This window comes from Pagrus major, chromosome 9 (genome assembly GCF_040436345.1).
Source record: "Pagrus major chromosome 9, Pma_NU_1.0".
Lineage (NCBI taxonomy): Eukaryota > Metazoa > Chordata > Actinopteri > Spariformes > Sparidae > Pagrus > Pagrus major.
Window position 1 is genome coordinate 13,703,438 of NC_133223.1, and position 23,451 is coordinate 13,726,888.

Genomic DNA, 23,451 nt, shown 5'->3' on the forward strand with positions numbered 1-23,451 from the left:
GAAGTTGCAAACCTAACTTATGGTGAACTTGACATTAATTCTACCAGTGGTGTGTTGCACAACACCACCACCCCCACCCCCTCCTCTCTCCTCCTCTGTTGTCCCTGTCCCGGCCTGTGAAGAAATCCAGTTTGACAGCTTTAGTGATGGCAAGCAGAGGCACATTCACAAGTGCAATGCTCTACTGTACAAACTGTTGCACTTTTCACTGCTTGTTGTAGAGATAGAGGAGAAGCTATTTGACACGTGTCACACAGTGACACACAAGCCTGCTTTTGGCTGTGGCTGTAAATGTAAGAATGTATTCAGTCATGGCTGCACTGTCTCTGTGGTTGTGGCCTAATTGAAGTGGAATTGAATATCTTTGGATGAAAAAACAGCCAGCTCCCATTTGCATTTCATAAAATGTAGCCTCCACAGAAGATATCAATCTTTCCACCAGTAATGGAATCTTTTTATATGCTCTAATTTGTGCAGCTACATTTCTCATGAGTCACAATTCTCTTTTGTGGCTACGCTTTATCTGTGCTCTGCCCTCTCATTAAAGAATGAGATGTAAATGACAATACGAGTTAAGGAAAATACGGCCCCCCTGCTTTTTTAATGTGCGCCAGTGGAAAATTGTGCATTGTTGTGCACGTATACTTAATATGCATGAATGTACTCACCCACATGCTTCCTTGCACTCACATTTATCAGAACTGATCTTTCCATTAAATTGTTTGACTCAGCTCGGTTATTTATAAGCTCTGTAATAAGTATATATTATGTGTAATTGTGTTGTAGAGGATATTTAACTGTCACTGTGTTACTGCCATAAATCATAGTGTCCCGCAATAGCTACTGATAACCTCACACGAGATTAGATATGAAGTAGACAGTTTTATATCATTATTCAGGCTGAACAATTGCAGACACTAAAGTTTTACAGCATCACTATTCATTCTGTATCTTTTTAAATTCACTGTTATCTTCAAAGAGCTTCTTTACATCTGAACCATTTTTTTCTTCCTTTATTTATTCCAGCGATGTTGTTTCCAGCCGCAGACTCATAACTCGGCGGTGAGTTAAATATAAACCGGATTGCTCGGATAGTTCTCATACCGTGGGAAGCCTTCCATCACCAAAAAAGAAAAAAAGTTTTTGCAGAACAAACTTTACTGATCTTTTCCTGCATATTCCGAAACAGGCAATCTCTTTCCTGTTTGCCTGTCTGATGAGCAGATGCATGTAATTCCTCAGCAGCTAAGGTGGTCCAGCAAGCCCATGTCAAATCACTTCACCTAAGGCCTGGTGAAATAGAGCATGTAATCGCTCACTGTCTGTCTCAAAAACTAATAGGCAAGGCTTTGCGTGTGTGTGTTTGTGTGCGTGTGAGCATGCAGAATGAGCACATAAATTGATTTTGTGTGTTCGTGCTGCTTTCTACCAAAGAAACCTTTTCAGAGGTGCTTTTTTTGGGCCTGAATGTTGCAGTGTAGAGGGACTGTTGTCTTGAGACCTGTGTGCCTAGTCATGTTTTCAACTGTTGAAAATTATTAATAATACATACTATGTACACGCTCTATTTTTCTTTCACATACAGGTCGGACCAACAAGGACAATTGTACGTGATAATTGCACCCTTATGAATAAATAGGATAAATACCTGAGATAGGTAGTGCAAAGTAGCTCTAATGTTGGCTTATGGTGTTTGATCTATGAAATATGTGAAAAATGATCAGTGTTCCCTAGAGATGATGTCCTCACATGTCTTGTTTTGTCCTTCGGGCGGGGTTGATTTGCTTTTAACAATGCATTTGCATGCACTTGATTACTCCGTTGCATATCCTGTGTCCGTTTGGAGCATCAGGTGTGCATGTCATTAGAAATAATTATAAATCACCCAAGGCATAGCTTTCTGCAATGTGTTCTTTAAAACCGAAAAGTTTCAATATCGGCCGGTATGGACAACTTGATACCGGTATATCTGTGATGGGCCATCGGCTGATAATATCAACCAACCAATATATCGGTCGGACTCTGATGTGACCAACTACATTTGATGACGTAGCTGGTTTCCTCTGCGAACTTGTGGTTAAAAAGCAAGAATGTCTCCAGCCTTACTGTCAAAGAGGAGTCAAAATAACGATTAATAATACCATTTAAAAATATGGAATCAGTTGTTTCTCCTTAAAAAATTTATAAAAAACAATTAATCAGTTCTCAAAATAAAACTGGTTGACCGTGGAGCTTTACTTTACACTTTAGGGGTGTGTTATGGGTGTGACTGCTCTCTATTTTATGGGGACTGGTGATCGCAAAGTAAGCAATTTGAGATTTTGCCATAATCTCATTCAAGGAATTATCAGTTCGACTGCCAGTTTAGGCTCTGGATATTACCACGAACTTTAAACTCATATTTAGTTCGGTTATGTAATTAAGCCTGGTGATGAACTGGCAACCTGTCCATGGTGTATCCTGTCTAATGCCCAATGTGAGCTGGGATAAGCGGTTTAAAAATTGTGTGCATGGATGGATATGGATTATTTTGTAATGACTTGTCACTTGTCACAGCAAAACCTCACAGCCTCACACACACAAACACACACACCTCAAAATGAGACCCTATGATAGATGTATTAGTACATTCACACACTTAGGAGTGGGTATATTATGCAGTCTTTTTTCAGTCATGGATTTAGTCAGTAACTCATTCTCACAGTATTTCTTATAATGAATCTATCAGTTCATTCAGGTAGTCATGATCAACCTATCTGCCCCCTAGTGGTTGCTTGAAGGTGTTGCAATATTTACCAAATGGTCATCTGAACCAGTATATACCACTTGTTTTTTTTTCATCTTTACCCTGTGACAAATTGTTCCTATGCTAATAGTAACACTGAAGCTGCCGTAAACTTCATTGTGGTACTTTTTGAGGCCTCTTACTCTTGGCTCACCCCAGTCCTCGTCTTCTCCACAGGAGGACTCCATGAAAGATGACAGAGGAGGTGATTGTTGTAGCCAAGTGGGACTACACGGCCCAACAGGACCAGGAACTTGACATCCGTAAAAACGAGCGTCTCTTCCTCCTGGACGACTCAAAGACCTGGTGGCGTGTCCGCAACGCCTCCAACCAAACTGGGTATGTGCCATCGAACTATGTCGAGCGCAAGAACAGTCTGAAGAAAGGCTCGCTGGTGAAGAACATCAAAGACACGCTGGGTAAGAACAATTTAGTTGCACTCTGCTTGGAAGTTAAAGCTTGTGTGTGCACAAATGGAGTCAATGTCAGAAGATTATTTTTAAAAAAAAGTGGAAAGTCTCTGCACTTCCTGTCCAATGCTCTGTGTTGGAGGAGATGAGGTGTGATCATTAACACTGGTCAGTATGTGTGGATGCATGTGTTAGCCTGAATCCTCCAGAAGTAAAATGATTCCCTCACTGTGTCTCTGTCTCAGCTGGGAGCTGTCACTGCGTACTCCAGGGATCCTGTTGAGTTGGCCGTTGCTCTCAGCTGTCAGCACACTGTCTCTCAGTCCCCCAGTCACGACTTGAATACATTGGACTGTCCATGTAACCATAGCTGCCAACCTTTTAAGAGGGACTGCGGTGCATATAGTATTAGTGGATTTGTCTGGAATTGAGCAGGGGAACCAAAGATAAACAGGCGATTAATAGCTACTCAAAAGTAAATGGGCTTTTAGCTCCTTCATAGCCTGCTATAAAAATAAAATGGACCTAAAAAAATGAAATAAATCAAAGAAATGGCTTTTATACATATAAGCCAAGGTCGTTTATAAAGGTCCCTCCTGAAACAGTGAAACAGGATCAACGTGTCATTTCAGGCCTAGGCCCCACATACAGATATTTTTGTAAATCCAGACGTTTGTTAAGCACTGTTTCAGTGATAATATCCATTCACTGGGCACACGTGTGCCGTTGTAAACAGGAAGCAGATTGTATACTCGGTCGGTTGCTTAGTTTCAGAACCTACTATGAATGAAGCAGTGAAACATGACTGCTCGTCACAGAATCTGCTTGGATAAGTTGTCAGCAAAACATTGTAAGCACCCATTTTTGTCTCTCTTTTTCAGCATTGTATTATCAGCGTCCATTTGTGTCCTTGTAAATTTTACTTTAAACAATATATCATCCACTCCTTCTCTGTACAAACTAAATTACTCCAATATCATAACACATACTCCGAGTTTACATTAGCCAATATGTGGGTGTCCAAAAATGTCAGTTTCTGCCTGCACAGACGTAAACACTGAAAACAGCATTTCTGAATATCTTCACCCTGGAAGGAGTTTACCAAAAGCTCAATTGTTTGACCTAAACCGGCGTTTATTTGTGTACGAGAGGCCAAAACACAGAAAAAAAGCTTTGTTTTGAGCAATACCTTTGTTTGTGTGGACAGGGCCTTAGAAAACACAGAATACACATTTAATGTACATTTAAAATTGGCTGCCTTGTTCAAAATAAATAAATAAAAACAAAGACCCCAGAGCTGGACATCAAACAGTTGATTTGATTAAGAGTGTGACTTTCTTAACAGATCATATTTTCTCACCCTATTTTTTTTTTTCAATCCACGGGTGATCTGAACATGTGCACTCACTCTCTAATTGGCCATGCTTTGAACCAATCAATTGATGGTTCCAGCTTCTTAAAATATGGAGAGAGACTCTGAGAAATTGTTACAAGCATTTTTCAATATTTGCTGATGGACCAAAAAAATCAATTGAATACCTGAGAGAATAGCCATGTGGTTCTTTGTTTTGAGCATGAATAACATGACCTGTTTATTAATACACACATTTCTTTATTCCAAGGATGATGTGAACGTATTTATGCACATCAGGCAAGCACAAAACTAAAGCTTGAAGTGCTGCAGTGTTATGTGTGTGACACACATAACTAGCCCACATGTCTGTGAGCAGTGGTTTTAACCTTTTCCTGACACAATTATCTTGTGCGTTGGTATTTTGATATTTGCCAGTGAGCTCTTTGTACAGCTGTCGACTCTGAGCCTTCAGCTTCAAAACATCTGTAAGTCACTGAGCCATCATGAAATTGGTTTAATTTATTATGACTGATAGTGAGACAAATGATCTCATAACCAGTTGTAATACATATCAGGCTTCCCAACAGACAATCTCATTTATTTTAAGGATTTTGAATTTGGAGTTAGGGACAAAATATAATTGGGGGGCTACTGAAGCTCCCAATCAGATACGGAGTACAGATGCCACAGATGTGACAGCCAGACAGCAGCCTTGACAGAGTAAGATGGCCTCAGTAAAAAAAAAAAAAAAAGATGGCCTCAGTTATAGATGCGTTCTAAACTGGGCTGTGTTGGTATGTAGTTCAAGTCAAGAATGAAAGAATTAAGAGAAGAATCATGAGCTCGCTCTAGTTTCTTGAAGTGGAGAAAGAGCATGATGGAGCATGGCACGGAAATCCGTCTGTTTTGACAGTTTTCGCATCAGTTACCACTTCTTGTCAGGGTGGGAGACAGAGATGGGGCGAAAATAGAAACATGTGGGTAGAAATTCTAACCAGACAGAATGATCAGGAAGTTTGTTATAAAAATAGTTGCTGTGTGGCCCTGACAGGCAGCCATATTTAGAGTTGAGGGGGTGAGGAGAATAGAAATGGATGAAGGCAGTCTGGTCTAATGCACTGATCCCTCTCAGCTCTGTGGATACCAGCCCTCAGGGAAAACTCTGCAGCTTTATGTGGGCCAGCGTGGCACAGCCTGCCACTGTCACCCACACCCAGGGTCTATTGTGCGCAGAGACAACATGTACACACCCCACCCCCATACCCCCCTTCCACTTCAATACAGTTAACATCAGCCCCTTTCTCTGTCACTGTAGGTCGCTGCTTTTCTATGATCAGTAGATTGATTGGTGGTGAAATCGGCAGCCTAATGGTTGTGCTGGAATGATGGATTACCTCTCTGTCCCCGACTGTTACATTTCAGCTACAACATTATGGCCTCATTCCATTTCAGTCTAAGTAGTTTGCTTCCAGCCTGGTAGCCTTTTAGTGTTAAAAGCCCAAGCAAATCCGATAGGCGAGAACATTTTCATGATGAGGTGATGAGCAATAGGTGAGGTCAGGGGCTAATGGAATTTACTCACACACTTGAAAAGAGAATCTGACTGGCTGAGAGCGCGATTACTTCATCCCGGCTCTTTTTCTCTCTTTTTCGGCTCTTCAGTAAGTCTATGTTGTGATTATGGACTTTGCAGGTAGTCTGCGATTGCTGTTATCTCCAGCTTTCCCCCCTCATTTACTTTGCTTTAATGTGGTTGTATCATCGACAATCCATACAGACAGAATTGAATTGTAAATGGCTTCATGCTGCTTCGTGCCCCAGTTTCCTCTCACAGGAAATAAAAACAGTAATGGGTGAAAGAATTCAGCAATAATATTACTCATTGCTGAAACTGGGCCATTACTCACCAGCAGAACCAACTGCAAGTAAGATTTCAGAGTTTTTACCTTGCACCTCCTGCGGCCATCAGTTAGTGTGTGGGTGAGGTGTTTAAAAGTACTTTGGCTTGTCTGCAGGTCAAAAAGCATTACACATCTGCATTCCATTTTACTCTGTACTTTCTAATGAACATAGTTATTGTAAGCACTGAGCGAAATAGCCCCATTTTCTGCTCAAACAAGCTCAAAAGTGGGCAGAAAATGTGCAGGTGGGTAAAACACAATATGTGGTCTACAGTAGTTCATTCAGAAAGCTTCTAGTAAGATCTTGGATATCTGCTACAGCCTCCACAAATCCCCTTTCTGTAGACGGTTTTTCCAGAGCCTGGCAGGCATCAGGGGTACATTTTCTGATCACCTGCACACATGAATTAAAGATTTGTTGGGTCTTCTGGTGGCCTATTGGTCTAAGACTAATACAGGCTATACAACTGCATGTCCCCATTCCCGAGTCCAATGTTTTAGTCATCCTGTCACCTGGGAAATGATTATGGGTGATGCTTCTGGTGCTCGGTGGAACTCATGTAACCAAGGTCCTCATGAATAAATGTTAAACTGTACCAATTGCTTTAAGAAAGACAATTCGTGTCCTGTTACTATGGAAAACGCTGGTTCCGGTTCAGGGACAGGATGCGCCAGAAGTCACCACCATAATTTGTGAAAGGTAGCATGGAGGTTAGGAATAAGGTAGAAAGAAATGGCAAGAGATTTTGAGGTTTTGTGTCAGTCAGTCCACCACTTTGGTCCAAAGTGAAAAACTATTGGACAGATTGCTATAACATGTAGCAGATGTTCATATCCCCCTGAGGATGAATTGCTTTCAAGTCAAAATGCAAATGTTGTTTGTGACTTCTAAGTTAATGACATTCTCTTCAGGCTTAGCTGAACTTCACGCTTTGTACCAATTGTCAAATATTAATTGTTGAATAATAAGCAAATAATCACCTAAACATCAGCATGTTAGTAAATCACTGTGAGTATACTAAAGTTTGCATTTAGCTCAAAGCACAACTGTGCCCAAGTACAGCCCAGCAGAAGTGAGAGTCACACGATCTCCTCTGCGGGTATGTGCACTCTCTACAACAATGAATGTGTACATACTAACGCAAGTCTCGCCCTTGTCGTTGCAGGAGCTGCCACTGCTTTCCAACTCTGTAGTGGCCACTGTTGACAAATGTGTAGCAGCACATGGGAAGGCTGCTCTAGAAGTAAAAAGCAGGAAAGGCTGAACTAATTATCTTGACTTTCAGCCTTTATTTAATAGGATAGCTTAGAGAGTGACAAGAAACGAGATCGGGGTTAGACACCAGGACCACAGGGTGAAAGTGAACCGCAACCACTGCTGAGGACTCAGGTCCGAGTGGACCAGATGAGCTGTAAGGGAAAGAACGTGATGTATTTTTGGTTAACATTTAACAAGCCAATTCAACCATTTAATAAAGGCAAAATGCCAAAACCTTACTTTTAAAGTAAGTAGTAATTTAAATCTTTAAGTGACTCATTCTTGCACATAATTCATGGTGCATTTGGAGGCATGAATTATGTGCAAGAAGAGTGGGTGATGTGCAGGCTGCTGCCAGTTAAAGCTTTCCAATTTATTTTCATTTGTCTCTTTGAGCCCTCGTGCAGGTGTTATTGGTTTCACACACAGTAATGCATTAAGACCCTGTGGCACTTATGGAATATTGAGAACAGAGCAACACTGCGAGGGTTATTAAAGGGCTGCATGGCTCATCTGTGATCCACTTAGAATACCCTTAAAATCACAGCACTCGCTGACACTGTGCTAATGCTTCATGTAGGGGCCAGGTTGTGCTTTTTCTTTACTACACACCTTTGGCTGTGGGTGGCGTGGTATTGTGCACACTCATTTATTACAGTGACTTCCACACTGCCCTCTACTGTAAGTGACAGAGTGAAGCAATATGCTGCAACATGCAGTCATGGAGGCTTTCATCAACTCAGCTCCCTCTGAGTTGGAGTCCTCTGGGCTTGAATATCTTGTCTCCTTCCACAAGATGAAGAGGTAGGTGAAGGTTTGCAGTGAATGTGTGGGAGGAGGGAATATCGCCTGCTGCTGCTCTAACCAGCAGGCCAGTGCCTTGAAGTGGAAATGACTGAAGTAGAAAGGTGTGTGTGTGTATCTGTGTGTGCATTAAAGTGTTTTCGCTTGGCTCATGGGAGTGTGTTCTTCTCGTGTGTGTCTCTTCTGTAACTCGTGGCAGTGACAGTCCATTTTATTTTTTCTAACGGAGCACCTAAAGTAGGCCCAGGACTCAGCCTTTGTCTTTGGTTTACAGTCAAGAGATGGAGAATCCTCTCACACACACACCGCTATCAGATATGTAGGATACACACCACTATCCATAAACATGATCTGCTTGTTATTCCTGTCTCATCCTTCTTCTTTGCGTTTTTGTCAGCTGTGGCCTCTGATGTGCTCGGTCTACTGTCTGTGTGAGAAACAGCTGCCAAGGGACCCCTCGCCTTTTTTCCACAGCTCTCTTCCTCTTCTTCCTCTTCTCACTGCCAACAAGTTTCATGCTACTCTCTGTGAACCCAGCAATTTTCCAAACAATGCAAATGTTCCATTCACCACTGACATTTCTGTGGCATTTCAGCAGGCTCTGTGGGGGGAAAAAAAGCTGGGTGATTAGCTGTCAGGAAACTCACTTCAGTCATTAGCAGCACACACCAGCGTATGCTGACACCAGCCTCAACTGTCAAGTGAGCAGTTTAAAACGTTGTCAGCCACATGGTGTATCATTATTATTTTAACATGAATTTGAAAAGGGGACCTCCTCTATGTTCAGCTGAGAGTCTTTGGAAACTTTAAGTTCTGACGTGTGCAAACACACATTTAAAGACGTCTTTGAAAGTACCTGAATGGGAAAAGTCAGAGACAGGTAAGACAGGGGCTGACTTTGTTCCTGGATATGTCTGTCATTATCAAGCCCATGGTGCCTGCTCCACTTTTCATTCCCTGTCTACACCACCTATTTTCAGCCCTTTGATTAGTATAGATGTGTATACGATGTGTAGATCGTGTCGACAGAATACCAAGTAGATAATGAGCTTTCATTCCAGTGGGCATGAGTAAAAGGACGTGGTTCACTTAGTGCGCAGCTCTGTGTTAATTCTATTATCAGGCGTATCGATCTGTCCTTCACCGCTGAGGTTTCTCATAGGATATCCTGTATCCTCTATTTTCTGATGTAGTTTTAGTGCTTCTGAAGGCCCATGAGTGCAACTTGCAGCCTCAATTAGCTTCCTGCTGACCTAAACTGCCTCCTCTCCCGGTGGACCTTTCTCTTCTTTCTAAAACCTTCTTTCAGTCTTAACAGCTATAAAGCTGCTATAATCAATATTTTTATGATAGCAATGGATCAAAAGACTACTTATGAAAAAAGGGATGCTAGTAATGACAAACCAACTGAGAATTATCACCTGACTCTGCAGGTCCCCTCAGCTCTACAGAGAATATTAGCATCTTTCAGTGCAATGTTTTGATTTAATACGTCAAAACGTAACGTTTCAGTTCATTCTCACCGTTTTCATCAGCGTTATTTCCCACACATAGACTTTACTTTACTAAGTATATTTAGCAACCAATTTTAGCATTTTTTACTTTAATTTTTTTTTTTATCCATCTGAGAAAACGATGCTATCCATGATTGATTAAATAGTGGACAATTTCCCCTTGCACTGCACTGCCTATCTACTGACAAGTCAACATGCTCTGCAGAGAGACAGAGGGGATGTTCTCTGGCATTAGGCCCTCCCCTGTAAACACACTGTGATATTTCATGTAACACTCTTTATGCTGTTGTTTTGTAAAAGCTTGTTAGTGCATCTGGTTCAGTACCTCGTTGGTTAGTCAAGATTGGCTGCATTCTTGACAACAAACACATACTGGGAGACTGGGGCAGAAAGGCGAGCCAAGCCAGTGTGTGTGTGCATTAAGGTGGATATTAAAACAACACTAAGTAGACAAAATTAGTGAATCAATATTGGTCTTGCATTCATTAACTAAACTCAAACATGATTCCAAATGTTGCTCCATGTCTGCTGGATGTGTCAATAAGCAACTGTTGGCTAACATCTTTGCCATGTGAACTTTCAGAGGTGATAATATTTCAATCTTGGCAACTACCAGTGTTTCGGGTTTCACAATGTAGCCAGTGAATATCTGGATAACGGATATCAAGGCCAAAACTTCCTGTTTGTGTGATGATCATTCTCTACAGTTGAATTGGCAACGCGAGATGACATTTTTAGCTAATCTCTATGAACCGATATCTGTGCAGAATTTTTGTCGAAGGCTAATTCATTGTTGGGTTCTGAGATTACTTTTCAGTCAATATGATTCACCTTTTGCTTCATACATGCACTGTTCACCTGCATGCAACCAAAGCTGATTGGTCAGTACTCCTCGGACTACCATCGGAAACCAGAACGCCTCTGATACGGAAAACGTGTCCCTTGTCTACTGATTCTGCAATCATATGCAGATATCTTGTTTATTTTGTCGATTTGTTTCATCAAATGTAGGTTTAGAGTCAATTTAAAGCAAATGGGAGGAAAAACAATCTGGTTCTGGTTTCTGTGTAACATTTTTCTCTTGTTTTGTGTTTATTGTGCAGGTTTAGGAAAAACTAAGAGGAAGACAAGCGCCCGTGATGCTTCCCCAACACCAAGCTCAGACACAGAGTACCCGTCCAATGGCAGCGGGGGCGGAGGAGGTGGAGGAGGAGCAGCTGAAAGAATCTATGACCTCAACATCCCCGCTGTGGTCAAGTTTGCGTACACAGCAGAGCGAGAAGACGAGCTGACCCTGGTCAAGGGCTCCAGGGTCATCGTGATGGAGAAGTGTAGTGACGGCTGGTGGCGGGGCAGTCAGACAGGCCGTGTGGGCTGGTTTCCCTCCAATTATGTCCAGGAGGAGATCGGAGGGGCCGATGACAGAGGGGAAGGAGATTCCTCGAGGGTCTACCACGGAGGCTCTCAAGGGACTTTGTTGGCCAACGGGCGTGCAGGTGGCCGTGTCGAAGTGCTCCATTTGGTCCAAACACTCTACCCTTTCAGCTCTGTGACCGAAGAGGAGCTGAACTTTGAGAAGGGCGAGGTCATGGAGGTGGTGGAGAAGCCCGAGAACGACCCAGAATGGTGGAGGTGTAAGAACTCACGTGGCATAGTGGGCCTGGTACCTAAAAACTATGTGATGGTGCTGGATGAGCGGCCCGACCTGCCTACGTCGAGCTCCCCGCAGAACCGTTTTGTGGCACCAGCGCGCTCAGGGAAGTTCGCTGGGAGGGATTGGTACTACGGCAACATCACCAGACACCAGGCCGAGAATATACTTAACGAGAGAGGAGAGGAGGGTGACTTCCTCGTACGAGACAGCGAGTCATCGGTGAGTGTGTGGGGTGAGGTCATGGCAGAAGTGTATTAGTAAGGCTGGGAGAAACTCAAATAAGGAAGAGAAGATTTGATCAATTTTAGCAGGAGGAAGAGCAGAGTTTAGAAATATAGCTCCACAGTAAAAATAAATATGAACCAGATCCTGTATGACGTGTTCTGGGTCTATTTTTAAGAGCCAGGTGTAAAAAACGTTGAATAAGTGCCAAAGGAACCTTTTAAGAGCAGCTTTTAACTGATTACACGGTTATACACATGCTCAGCCCAGAAAGAGCCAATCAGACACAAGATTTAAACCTAAAGCTGCCCTTTTGATCATGATTTAAAAAAAACAACAAAAAAAACCATTTCCTCAGTCAGTCTTGTGAAGGAATTCGCGAGAACTGGTCAACTCGTTCGTGAAGAACGTTCAGGAGACTCAGGAGCTTTTATTGAAGCTCAGTCAAGGAGAATAGCCACAAGAAATACAAGTGAGAACACTGTTTAGTGCCAGACCAGTCTAGTGCCTGCAAAAATGAATGTTTTTCAGTATTTTTTTTGTAATGATATTTGCATCAAACCTTGATTTCACATGTGAAATAAACAATAAATGAAATAAACCTTTACAGATCCCCTCTACACATGTATAAAGGCACACATAAACATCTGTAATGTATGACTTACATGTTTTCTGTGGGGAAAAAAAGTATGTCCCCGCTAAAACCCTTAAAATGGCACTTACTCCTTCTCCCCCATTTAAAAATACCAGAATATATAAATAGGTAAATAAAAAAGTTTAAGTGCTGGACACAAGATGCCTCCTCCTGCACTGTGAAGTCCAGTCTCTGTGTATGTGCACCGGAAGCTTCAACTTTCCACATCACCTTCTTGTGTACTTGATAATCGACCACTTTCAATGAGCACAGAGAAAATTTACACTTTGAGAAATGAAAGTGAGAACAGCCTGCCAGTGTCAAACTGTGCACATCCATCATTGTACATGGTGCAGCTCAAACATTCAACTGTAGGAACAAGAAGGAAAGGATACTTAAGACAGGGGGGACTTTTATATCAACACTAGCAATTAACATGTGAAATACACCTTTAAGAAACTCCTTTAGCATGTTTACGTAAAAATAAATCTTATAAGGAGCTGTTTCGTTTTGAAGTAGTGGAAGTTTCTTTTATTTCTATCTGTAAGGACCAACATCAGGTTCAGATCTTTAAACGTGAGAGTACACTGCCACCTGCTGGAGTAGAGCAGTCTGTCTTTAAATTTCATTGCATGTGTCTTTCTGTCATATTTCTAACCCTATCAATGACCGTCTCCTCTGTGTATTTTCAGCCCAATGACTTCTCTGTGTCCCTGAAGGCGGCCGGTAAGAATAAGCACTTTAAAGTGCAGCAGTCGGACGGAGCGTACTGTATCGGCCAGCGCAGGTTTGCCTCCATGGACGAACTAGTGGAGCACTACAAGAAGGCCCCCATCTTCACCAGCGAACATGGAGAGAAGCTGTACCTGGTCAAAGCGCTGCTGTGATTCACACATCCTCACACCTACACTGGATCTCACACACACACACAAACACACACGCTTCATACACACTAAACAAGCTTAATACTAATGCCACTCCCTAACCGTCTTAACTCAAGCCTTAGCTCTGGACCCTCTCGCTGTGGCGTCTGTACCACATCCAGATCGCAGTCACTCCTCTGAGGTTTCAAGTCTGTCGCCCTCTGGTGGCGATCAGGTTGAAGCTCTTTCTAGCTGTTCAACCAAGCAGTAAAACCCCAAGACAGCGAGCACTGTGTCAGCCAATACCCAGCCGCTTCCTCCACATACAGCACAGTGCAGAATAAGCCTCTGTCTCCTGGATGTGCTGTGGCCACATCCGTCGCTAACAGAACGCCTGAGGCCTTGTTGGGGGTCGAGCTCTCCTTCTGATGTCATACATAATGTCCATTTACTATCACGCACATTGTAGGTTACACCATTGCTCTTAATCCACACAGGAGGACAGACAATTAACAGTTCGAAAAAGACTCGAGCCTCTGAGGGACCTTAATCTGGTGTTGTCCTGTCAACTTGCTGGCCATTGTTTTATTTTGTTTGTTTATTTTTAAAGAAATGCTTGTTCCTGAGTTAACTCTTTTTTTTTTTTTTTTTTTAAAGCTAATTTAAATTCTTCTCGGGATGTTTGAATCATTGCTCTTTCATACAATGACTTCACAAAGTGACCAGAATCACTCTCTTGCCTTTTTTCTCCTAATTTTCATCATTCCTCTACATGATTTCTCTCCCCTTTTGAACTTGTGTCTTCTGTCACTTTCTCAGATTCCTCCACAGACCTGGTCATTAGTAGTGATGTTATTGAGAATCTGAACACAAGACTTTCTCTAGTACTTTTAAGGGGCAGTGTGTGGAGCATTAATGCAATAGGGGAGACCTCTGATTTCCTGTAGAGTCTGAATGTTTTTCAATGTAACCAAATGTGCCACCCTGTACCCATACTACTGGCTCCAGGTCTGCACTGCACTCACCACACTTGGCATTCATTCATAGCTCTATGCTCATGCTTTATATTGTGTCACATTAAACATGTTCCTGCTCTGTTCTCCAGTATGTGTCTGTAGCTACATGAGGATACTGACTGAAGAATAATTAAAAAAACAAAGCTTCTCTTGGTAACACTTTGGAGTAACTACACTTGATCTGTTCCAGCTCTTGTGAACGAATGCAGTTATGAAAGAGTTCTTCTGATGGAGCATTTGTCAAAGATGAGTGCGTCTTTGCAAATCTTGTGATTACACAGAAGAGAACTTAGCAGGAAAAGTGTTAATTGTTTCCAATTAACTGAACAATTCAGTGATTGACTGAGACCCCAATTATAGAGTAACTAAGAAGGGGCAGCCCTAAGCTCTCCACTAATGAATCACAAATTATTACTCATTAGATCAATAAAGGATTTGGAAATGCACAATTAATGAGACCACTGCTGCAACCGACTGCAAGGGAACAGCTAATGACCGCTCGCTAAGTCCCTCCCAGAGCAGTGATTGTCCAATCACAGTGTAGCAAACAGAAATGCAAGGCAGGTCTGTCTACAAGGAAGTCAACGGGAAGGGTTTGGAGGGAGAGGGTTTTTCCCCAAGCCTTTCCAAAACCAAAAGCTTGACTGAAAGTACAAGAAACAGATTAAATGATGTGATTATCTGCTCTAACGCATTGTTTGTATGCCTGGCTAACTAGCATTCTTCATAACCCAATCGCCAGAATAAATGTGCGCATTGTACATTTCTGCAGATATTAGGTCTAGGCACAAAAGTGCTTGGTTAGGGGTTAGGAAAATACCATGTTTTGGCTTAAAAAACACCACAAACACAGCTGGAAGATCAAAATAATCAGATTTTGTAGTCTCAAACAGTTGTTTCTTGCTAGGCAGCAATCTTGGCAAGGTCTCATGCCACCAAAGCTCCTCCTTCTTCTCCTGAGAAGATAGTTAGCTCAAATACATCGTCTGAACATAATAGGTGATGCATATTGTAGAAATGTTGATATGATGCGTATAAAACATGCACATTTATCCCAGCGTGCTTTGTAGAAATGTACAATGACAACACTTTATTCTGGCAGCTGGCCTGTACCACCTGTAGCAGTAACGAGACGTCACTTACATCATTATTAGCCAGTTAGCTACAGCAAATAAAATCTGTCAGCGATAGTTGTCATTTAGGATGGCAACATCTATGAGAAGCCAGCCTGATGTCTGCCTCTGAAATCAAGTACAAATGTTGAGTGGTGAAAGTGTCATCGTTTGCATTTTAAACTGAAGCTGATGCTGTGCGAGAATGAAACACTGGGCAGGTGTAACAACAGTAGCCAAGGGCGGCGGGACTTAACGAACGATCGATTTCCCTCATCTTGTCCTGTCAACAAACCAAATATACCGTCATCTGGTCTATAATGGAAAAAGTACTAGTCCTACCAAACGTTTTCAGTGTTTCTCTTCTTTTGCTATGTGCATTTGTTTACCAATGGAAGTGTTGTTGATCACGGGGTCCTCAGCTTTTATATGATATATCTGAATGTTATTGAGCATTGTTATTTAATTCTTGTCTCCACTGTATGTATATATTCAAAATAAGATGAGGTGCATATATGAATCGTTAAGATCAAACTATGGTACTGTATCACCGACAACGTGATGAGAATTGAAATACTTTTGTTCAATAAAAATTTTTGAAGAATACTAAAATCAAATGTGTTGTAACGTGTGATTGGTAGTCATCGTCACAATCCTGCTGGTTATTGTTTTAATGAGGCTACTTAAAAAGGCTTCCACTCATCATGAGCACTTGTTCCTGAGCTGAGCTTGTAAAACTATGTCTGTCTGTAAAGCCACTCGCCAACTACACCCTTAAATAAGAAAGCTCAGTAAGCCAAAGCCACAGTGTATATATTCATTTGGAAGCTGCAACACATCAGGAACAATTTGGGATTCAGTGTCTCTCTCAAGGACACCTTGACGGGTGGACAGGAGGAGCCACAGATTGAACAATCAACCCTGCGCTTAATGGCCGACACACACTGCCACCTGAGCCTCAGCTGCCCAATCTGTCTTCCAAACGTGTTCCACAGGTACAAAAAGGGTTACACAACCACCAAAATTACAAACAGGACTGGAGCTGAAGGTGAAAATGGGTGACAAATAAAAGGAAAACCCAACACAAAGTGTGTGACTGTACAAGAGTCTGCAACCCTATTAGAAGGGTGGCGCACCATTCTGTGGAGTGCTGTCTAACACGTCCCAGATGTTTTCAACTGGCCTAAGATACCTTTTTTTTTAAGGTACCATTAGGCTTTGAAACCATTCAGTGCGTCCCCACGTCCTGTGGATTGGGGCATTGTCATCTCTGAAAAGGCCACTCCCATCAGGATAGAAATGTTTCATCCTAGGATAAGCTGATCACTCAGAACAGTTTTATTGATTTGTGGCAATCCTTGTCTCTGTGGGAACAAGTGAACAAGACCATACCAGCAAAATGCTCCCGACATCATAACAGAGCCACCGTTTGTTATGTTTCTCCACTCATTTATTCACATTTTCCTTAGATTTTTCACACATCTGCAAGATATCATGCACTATGAACATTTGTAATTTTGTATTAAAATAGGCTTACACTTGTAAACAATAGCTTGTAGATAATGAGCCTTAAGGATAAGCTCATCCAGGAATGAGAATCCAGTTAATATCTGCCCATGCTGATGGAAAGTCAGGTGAAGTTTCATATTCCACAAAACATTTCTGGAGTTTCAAAGCGAAACAGCGTTGCAGCATCCTCTTAAACAACTGGGGACTGGTTTTAACAAGTAAAAAGAACAAACGGAAATAAAACTTTAAAAAACCCATAAAGCTCTCTAAGGCCTTGAAAACTTCACCTGACTTTCCATCATCTTGGGGGCGAGTAGATAATGAGTGAATTTTCATTTTTTGGGGAATTTATCCAATAATTCAGGTCTGATCTACTAAATCATTCACAATGATTCAATACTTAGAGTAGAGTAGGCCTAATTTACAGACAGGTTATTCCAGTAGTGTACAGGTTTGATAAGGTGCTTGTATGGTGTACTCTAAATGTAAATCAAATGGCTCATCAATGATTAGTTATTTTGCAGAATGTGGTTTTTAATGAAAAAAAGAAACAACTACAACATAAACTAAGACTGCAAACTAAACTATAATGTTGTTGACTTAATATGGCCTGAACAAGCTAAAAACTCAAAATGTGCACACTATTCTATGAAATAGTTTTTTCTCAGCAGCCTAAATCTTACGTCAGATCACTGCTGTGTTTCTACATCCTGAGAGTTTCTCCTGTGTATAAACTCTGTCAGCCATCAACAATCCCTTCAGGCCGATAAAGTCCTGTCGTCAAACACCTCTGTCCCTCACACTGTATCTGTCAGCTGGTGCTCCCGCAGTCTGCCTAATCTTCAAGGTCACCTGAGAGTGTTTTGCATCTGCATCGGTCACGATTAGACCACCATCTGCCTCAGCTTTGATGGCAGAGAGCTGCCAACAGTTGGGATTACACATTCCTATGGGAGACTGATGACTGCAACACCTCAGCAGACCTCACAGTGCTGTGGTTTTTTTTCTATACCTGAGAGCACATTACCTTTTGGAGGCATGTTTGCTTTTCACAGGAACATTAACACAGGACAGCATTATTTGTTATGGTTAATGGAAAAAGAATGGAGGAGGAAATATTTTGTGAGCTAAGTGTGAATAAGTGTGAGCTGCAGTACCAGTAAATAACCACATGATGGCAGTAAAGGGCTTCTTGCGTTCTCATTTTTCACCATCCACATAACAATGAAAGCACAGCATCATTTTGGTTGTTTACCAGTTAATTCAATTTCCTGTAGTGACACTGGGATTATGCACGTGAATTCAAATGACTTTTGTTTCCTGTGTGACTTCCTGCTGTTTGAGCAGAACGGTTCACAATGAGCTCAGTGCAGAAACAACCAAACAGCTACTTAATGAAAGCAGAACACGTGGGCAGCTCAGCCTGTCGGTCGTGTGTCTCTTGTAAATGTGATTTGAATGAAAGAATGAAAGTTTTGATTAGTATCAGAATCGTTTAAAGTTAAAATCTGTGTTGCATTAAGGGCTTCAAATTCAATTCTGAAAAGTAAGTAGTAGGGACGAGCACACGTGAGCTGTACCTTAGAGAGAAAATTAACTAAAAGCACGACAAGTGCGAGCAAGCCTGAAGGAGTAGAGGCCAGGGTAAAGAGCTAACTGCTACCAGCTTAAAGGCCCAGTGTGTAGGATTTAGAGGGATCTATTGGTCATTTATATATACAGAGAGAGCAGGTCCTCCTCCATGTTGCACCGCCATGTTACTACAGAAGCCCAGAATGGACAAACCAAACACACAGGCTCTAGAGAGGGCCAGATGAGTTATTTAGTTGGTTTCAATCTGCAACCTCTTCTCTAAAGGCCACTCAATCCTACACACTGGATCTTTAACCTGTTTAGAACTAGCCTCTATTTTGTGTCTCAGCTCGATAATCAACAGAGTGTATATCTGCAACTACAACGTCTATTTGAAATATCAAGGTATAATAAAGGGAACACTTGAAATATTTGTTCAGATGTGTAAGTATAAGTATAAATGTCACTGGGTCTGAGTAACTTAAGTTGGCACACAGCATAAATGAGAGATTCTTTTTTTTTTTTTTTAATTACAATTTTAGAATGAATCTCGCTGAGGAATGATGCAGCCGCAGCTCCAAATTTCTAGCATAGCAAAACACCTGAACATTACCCCTGCCAATTTTTATGCTAATCAAGTGAATCAGAACAAAATTAGAGAGGTTTTAGCACAGATTTTGGAATATTTTGGCACCATCTGTGCCATTTAAAATTCTTCAGGTTAAAGAGCAACTCAACATCTTAATCTACCTTTGTGTCAGTGTATGTTCAGTTATCTTATTATGCTATCAATCGATTAAACATTGCCAGGCAAACAGACATCTTAATATAAAAGAACTAACCAAACATCAATCATACTGTAACTGAACACACATTGAAACAAACAGGACAAAGGGCTAGAAAACCAATCTTTCCACCCAAAATGTTAAATGATATTAATAATAATAATGATATATTTTACTTTTAAATTATGATTTAGTATTTAATATTACTAAACCTCACTTCTACTTTTTGGTCTGACAGCCACCAAAAAGTGGCAAGTGCTGAAGTGGGAAGCCTCCTCATAAACACCAGATTTCCTAATAGTGTTCCCAGAGAGTTTTTCTGTGGCAGTCTTTTTTCTTTTCTTTTTTCTTGATGTGTTTGTATATAATATTATTATTTCAGGGGTCGTCTGTCCATGTGTCATTTAGGGCGGGGGAAGTAAAGAGGGGAAACTCTGGTGGGGCAGTTAAGAGTGTTTTTGTCAGGTAGGTGATGATTGTCATATTATACATGGATAAACAAGAGTATCGAGCTTGTATTGTTAGGTTTAAATGATCACTGTCAAGTGTTATAAATATATGTGAAAGCTAATGATTTGCAGTCATACTCAACCTAACCTCCAGTACTGGAAAAAAAAACTGATCATAAAAAATGTAATACAAGCTTTACAACTGCACAAACTAGCTGGGCCAAATTAGCATTAACATTACCGTTTATGGAGTTGCTGAAATGTATATGTACAATGAATAGCTCTAACTCTAACTCTAACTATTGGATGTGCGGTTCCAGGCTGTACTTGTAAAGATTAGAGGGCCTTGGATTTGAGACTGAAATCTGTTGTTTAGATAAAATAGAGTATTTCCACAAAGAAGTATGTGGGAGAAGCAAAGGTAGGTAGAGTTTATAAAGTGCAGATGAGTGAAGGTATGTTGAGAATGATTGCTTTGCAGTGTGACAACATAAAAGATGTACTTTGAGGAGGATTCCTTAAGTCAAAAGAGAACCAGAGAAAGAAATGAGACAGATTAAAGTAAGTGGAGTATTTTCGAGGGCAGAATATATAAAGCCTCATCTATACAGCAGCCTGGTTGTTAGGAAGCATTAATGTAGACAGGATAATGATTCCTCCATCTTGCTCTTTACATTTCTTCTCCTCCAACCTCTCTCAGCATTATTCAGCCCCTATTGCTGTCTCATCTTACAGGACCCGCATCCCACATTCACATTGATTTGCTCCTCCATACGTTTTGCACTAATGGAAATGCTTTTATCCAGGTCTCATTTTCACACGTTTCATGTCCTTTCAACATTTGGTGGCTTCTTTCTTCAAGGATAAGGTTGGACATGTTCTGTTCTGTTTTATGTTCTGTACTGCTCTTACTGTCAAATCTTGTGAAAAGACCAATAGCATCAATGAATCTATCATATAAACACGTTAATATATCATATTATTTATCGAGCATATTTACTTTAAAAAATGACTTACAGCAACATTATGTAACTTTTGTAGGTTAAAATAAAAGTTTCACCATCATGTTGATGATACAACGTCTTGAAATAGGGTGAATTTATTTCTGCACTCTGTAACTTCAGTGAGAGGGTAGGATCACAGTGATACATACATGTTTACTTCAACATACATGTTTACTTCAACATACAAGTTTTCAACACATAACATTGTTATAATGTAATGAGTTTTGTTTGTAGTTAACACCTACATTATGTCTGACAAACTGTTACAGACCTGGGATTTGTATTTACCACAGTGGTGTTGCAGTTAGAAACTGTAGGGGGCGCCAAATCACACAAAATGCCAATTTCTACATAATGTTGCTTTAAAACATTAATTGCCCATCAAAACAGTTACATTTTTGTTACCCGAAATTGTGTTTATCTAGTCAGATTTTTTATTAATCTAAGTTTTTTTTTCTGTCGAATATTTGATACTTTTACGGCTTGAGCCCTTGAAAAAACATTCAAATGAAACAATCTGAGAGAGAAAAACCCAAACTTTGTCTGGACAGCTGTTAACACGGCGGTAATAACCTGTAACAAGTCTGGACAAGTAGACCCTGACTTGTTTTGAGGTGTTACAAGTTAAGTAAGTCAGATTGAATTCTATTACTGTCAAGAATGATTACAATTACATCAATGAGCCACACCGCCGCACTGGATGACACGTTTCCTCATTACTGAGAAAATGTATGCTGTAGTTCACACACACGCACACGCACACACACACACACACACACACACACACACACACACACACACACACACACACACACACACACACACACACACAGCATCCAGCTGCTGTATACAAAGCAGAGCACTAAAATGTGCCTGATGCAGGTGCCCACACACAGCTCTTTCACAGCTTCAACTTGCTTTTGACTTCACCCAAAACTCTGCATTAAAAGTTGGTCATGAATATGTTATTTGCAATTCTTGTCAAATCTTGTTTAATCATTTTTGAAAACATTTACACAACTCAACAAAATATGCAACAAAGGTCTAGTTGTTTTTGGACATTTCAATACAGAAATGGTGCATTATATCTTTAAACTTAGGCTTGTGATAAAGCTGTAGATGAAATTCAGTTTTTACTCTGGAAGACGTGCTTCTCCTTATCAAATAAAAAGAGGCTTATCTCAGCCAGTTTATTTGCCTTTGCCTGACATACAGGAGTGCACTCTACATTCATTCCTCTTTTCATTTTATCAACAGTAAATTGACACAGCACTGTACACTGGGGTTGGCGGGCACACTTATCTGTAAAGCTGTTACAACCATCTTAAGTATGTGAACAGCTAGATCCATACATTGTAAAATGTGGTTCCTCTCTGGGACTTCAAGTCACTTCTGTCAGGCGTGTTATCTCTCTATCGTGCATGTTATCTATCATGTAATGTGTCTGGAATGTACTTAATTCTGCTTATCTGATGTGGCCAGGACACACTAATTTCATAAAGGCGTTCCTAGTTGAATAAAGGCAAAACTGTATGGTAAAAATGTATTTTGCCTTTTTAGGAAAAGAAGCATGTGTGGAGCTAGTTTTACCACTTTTGGTTGGCCACCCGATGATTTTCAGCGGCCCCTTCTGGCCCCCCTACAAATAATTTCTGGGAGCGGCCCTGGATTCAGAGATTAAAGTGTCAGAAATCAAACTGTTATTCAAAGCAAAGATGGTTTTTCTAAGAGGGAAGTGCATGTAACTCTAAAACACTCTCCAGAAGCTGGATCAAATGTATCCAAATTACGATCAGGCAGACACACCCTATCCATACCATCAGAACATTGACACATCAAGCTCAGTTCCTTGAGAGATAGAAAAGCAACTTGATCCCAGATACAGAATTTGATAAACAATGAACGCCACACTCCGACGTGTAGCAGTTTCTAAAGCCAATGCTCAGAATAGAAACAAAGCCTCACTTTGAAAACTTTGAAAATTGCATAAAATGACATAAACTTGCATAATTTCCAAGCTTAAGGCTAAATCATACATTCACGTGCTTGAAATCTCATTGGCTACATGAGGCATCAATCATCCAGAGGCTGGTGTGTAAGTGGCTCAGGAGAGAGGTGGAACAAGGAGTGGGTCTCTATCTGTCTGACAGTAACCAAGTCTGTGAGGTTTGTCCTCTGTCACAGCACTGTGACTCGTCCTCTGGCCAACAACAGAAAGACACAGCATGAATTATGCCGATGTCCTCAGAGAAAAACAAACATTGGCAGACCAGATAAATGGATGGAAATGAGAAAAAAACAACTAACTTTACACCCCGTGGCTGAATGGTGGGACAGTCTGTCTGGACACCAGGTGTGAAAACTGTCTGGTACATACCAGGTGTGAAAACTGTCTGATACGTGCATGCATGCTTCATCTGCTTCCGTTTTCACTCTCCCCTTTTAACCTTAGAGATCCAAATTAGTCCCGCAGCTCAAGGCTAAAAATCTCCCACTGAGCTCTTGATGGTTGTGACAACAACAGTTAAATATATATTGTAGAAAAAATAATTTGTCTGTCGATATGAGAGGAGGGCCAGCGGCTGGATCCAGATGTGACCTCTCC

The 23,451-nt window shown here is 41.1% G+C and overlaps 1 protein-coding gene across 1 annotated transcript in view; it reads left to right on the plus strand.

Moving 5' to 3' along the window:
• The window catches only part of nck2a (NCK adaptor protein 2a), a 42,728-nt gene extending 26,584 nt beyond the window's left edge, over window positions 1-16,144 (plus strand). The window contains exons 2-4 of the mRNA XM_073474285.1: window positions 2,963-3,204; window positions 11,130-11,899; window positions 13,229-16,144. Coding sequence (XP_073330386.1) covers window positions 2,979-3,204; window positions 11,130-11,899; window positions 13,229-13,423 — 1,191 coding nt within the window. The 5' untranslated portion in view covers window positions 2,963-2,978 and the 3' untranslated portion in view covers window positions 13,424-16,144. The remainder of the gene's footprint in view (window positions 1-2,962; window positions 3,205-11,129; window positions 11,900-13,228) is intronic.
• Window positions 16,145-23,451: the final 7,307 nt, after the last annotated feature.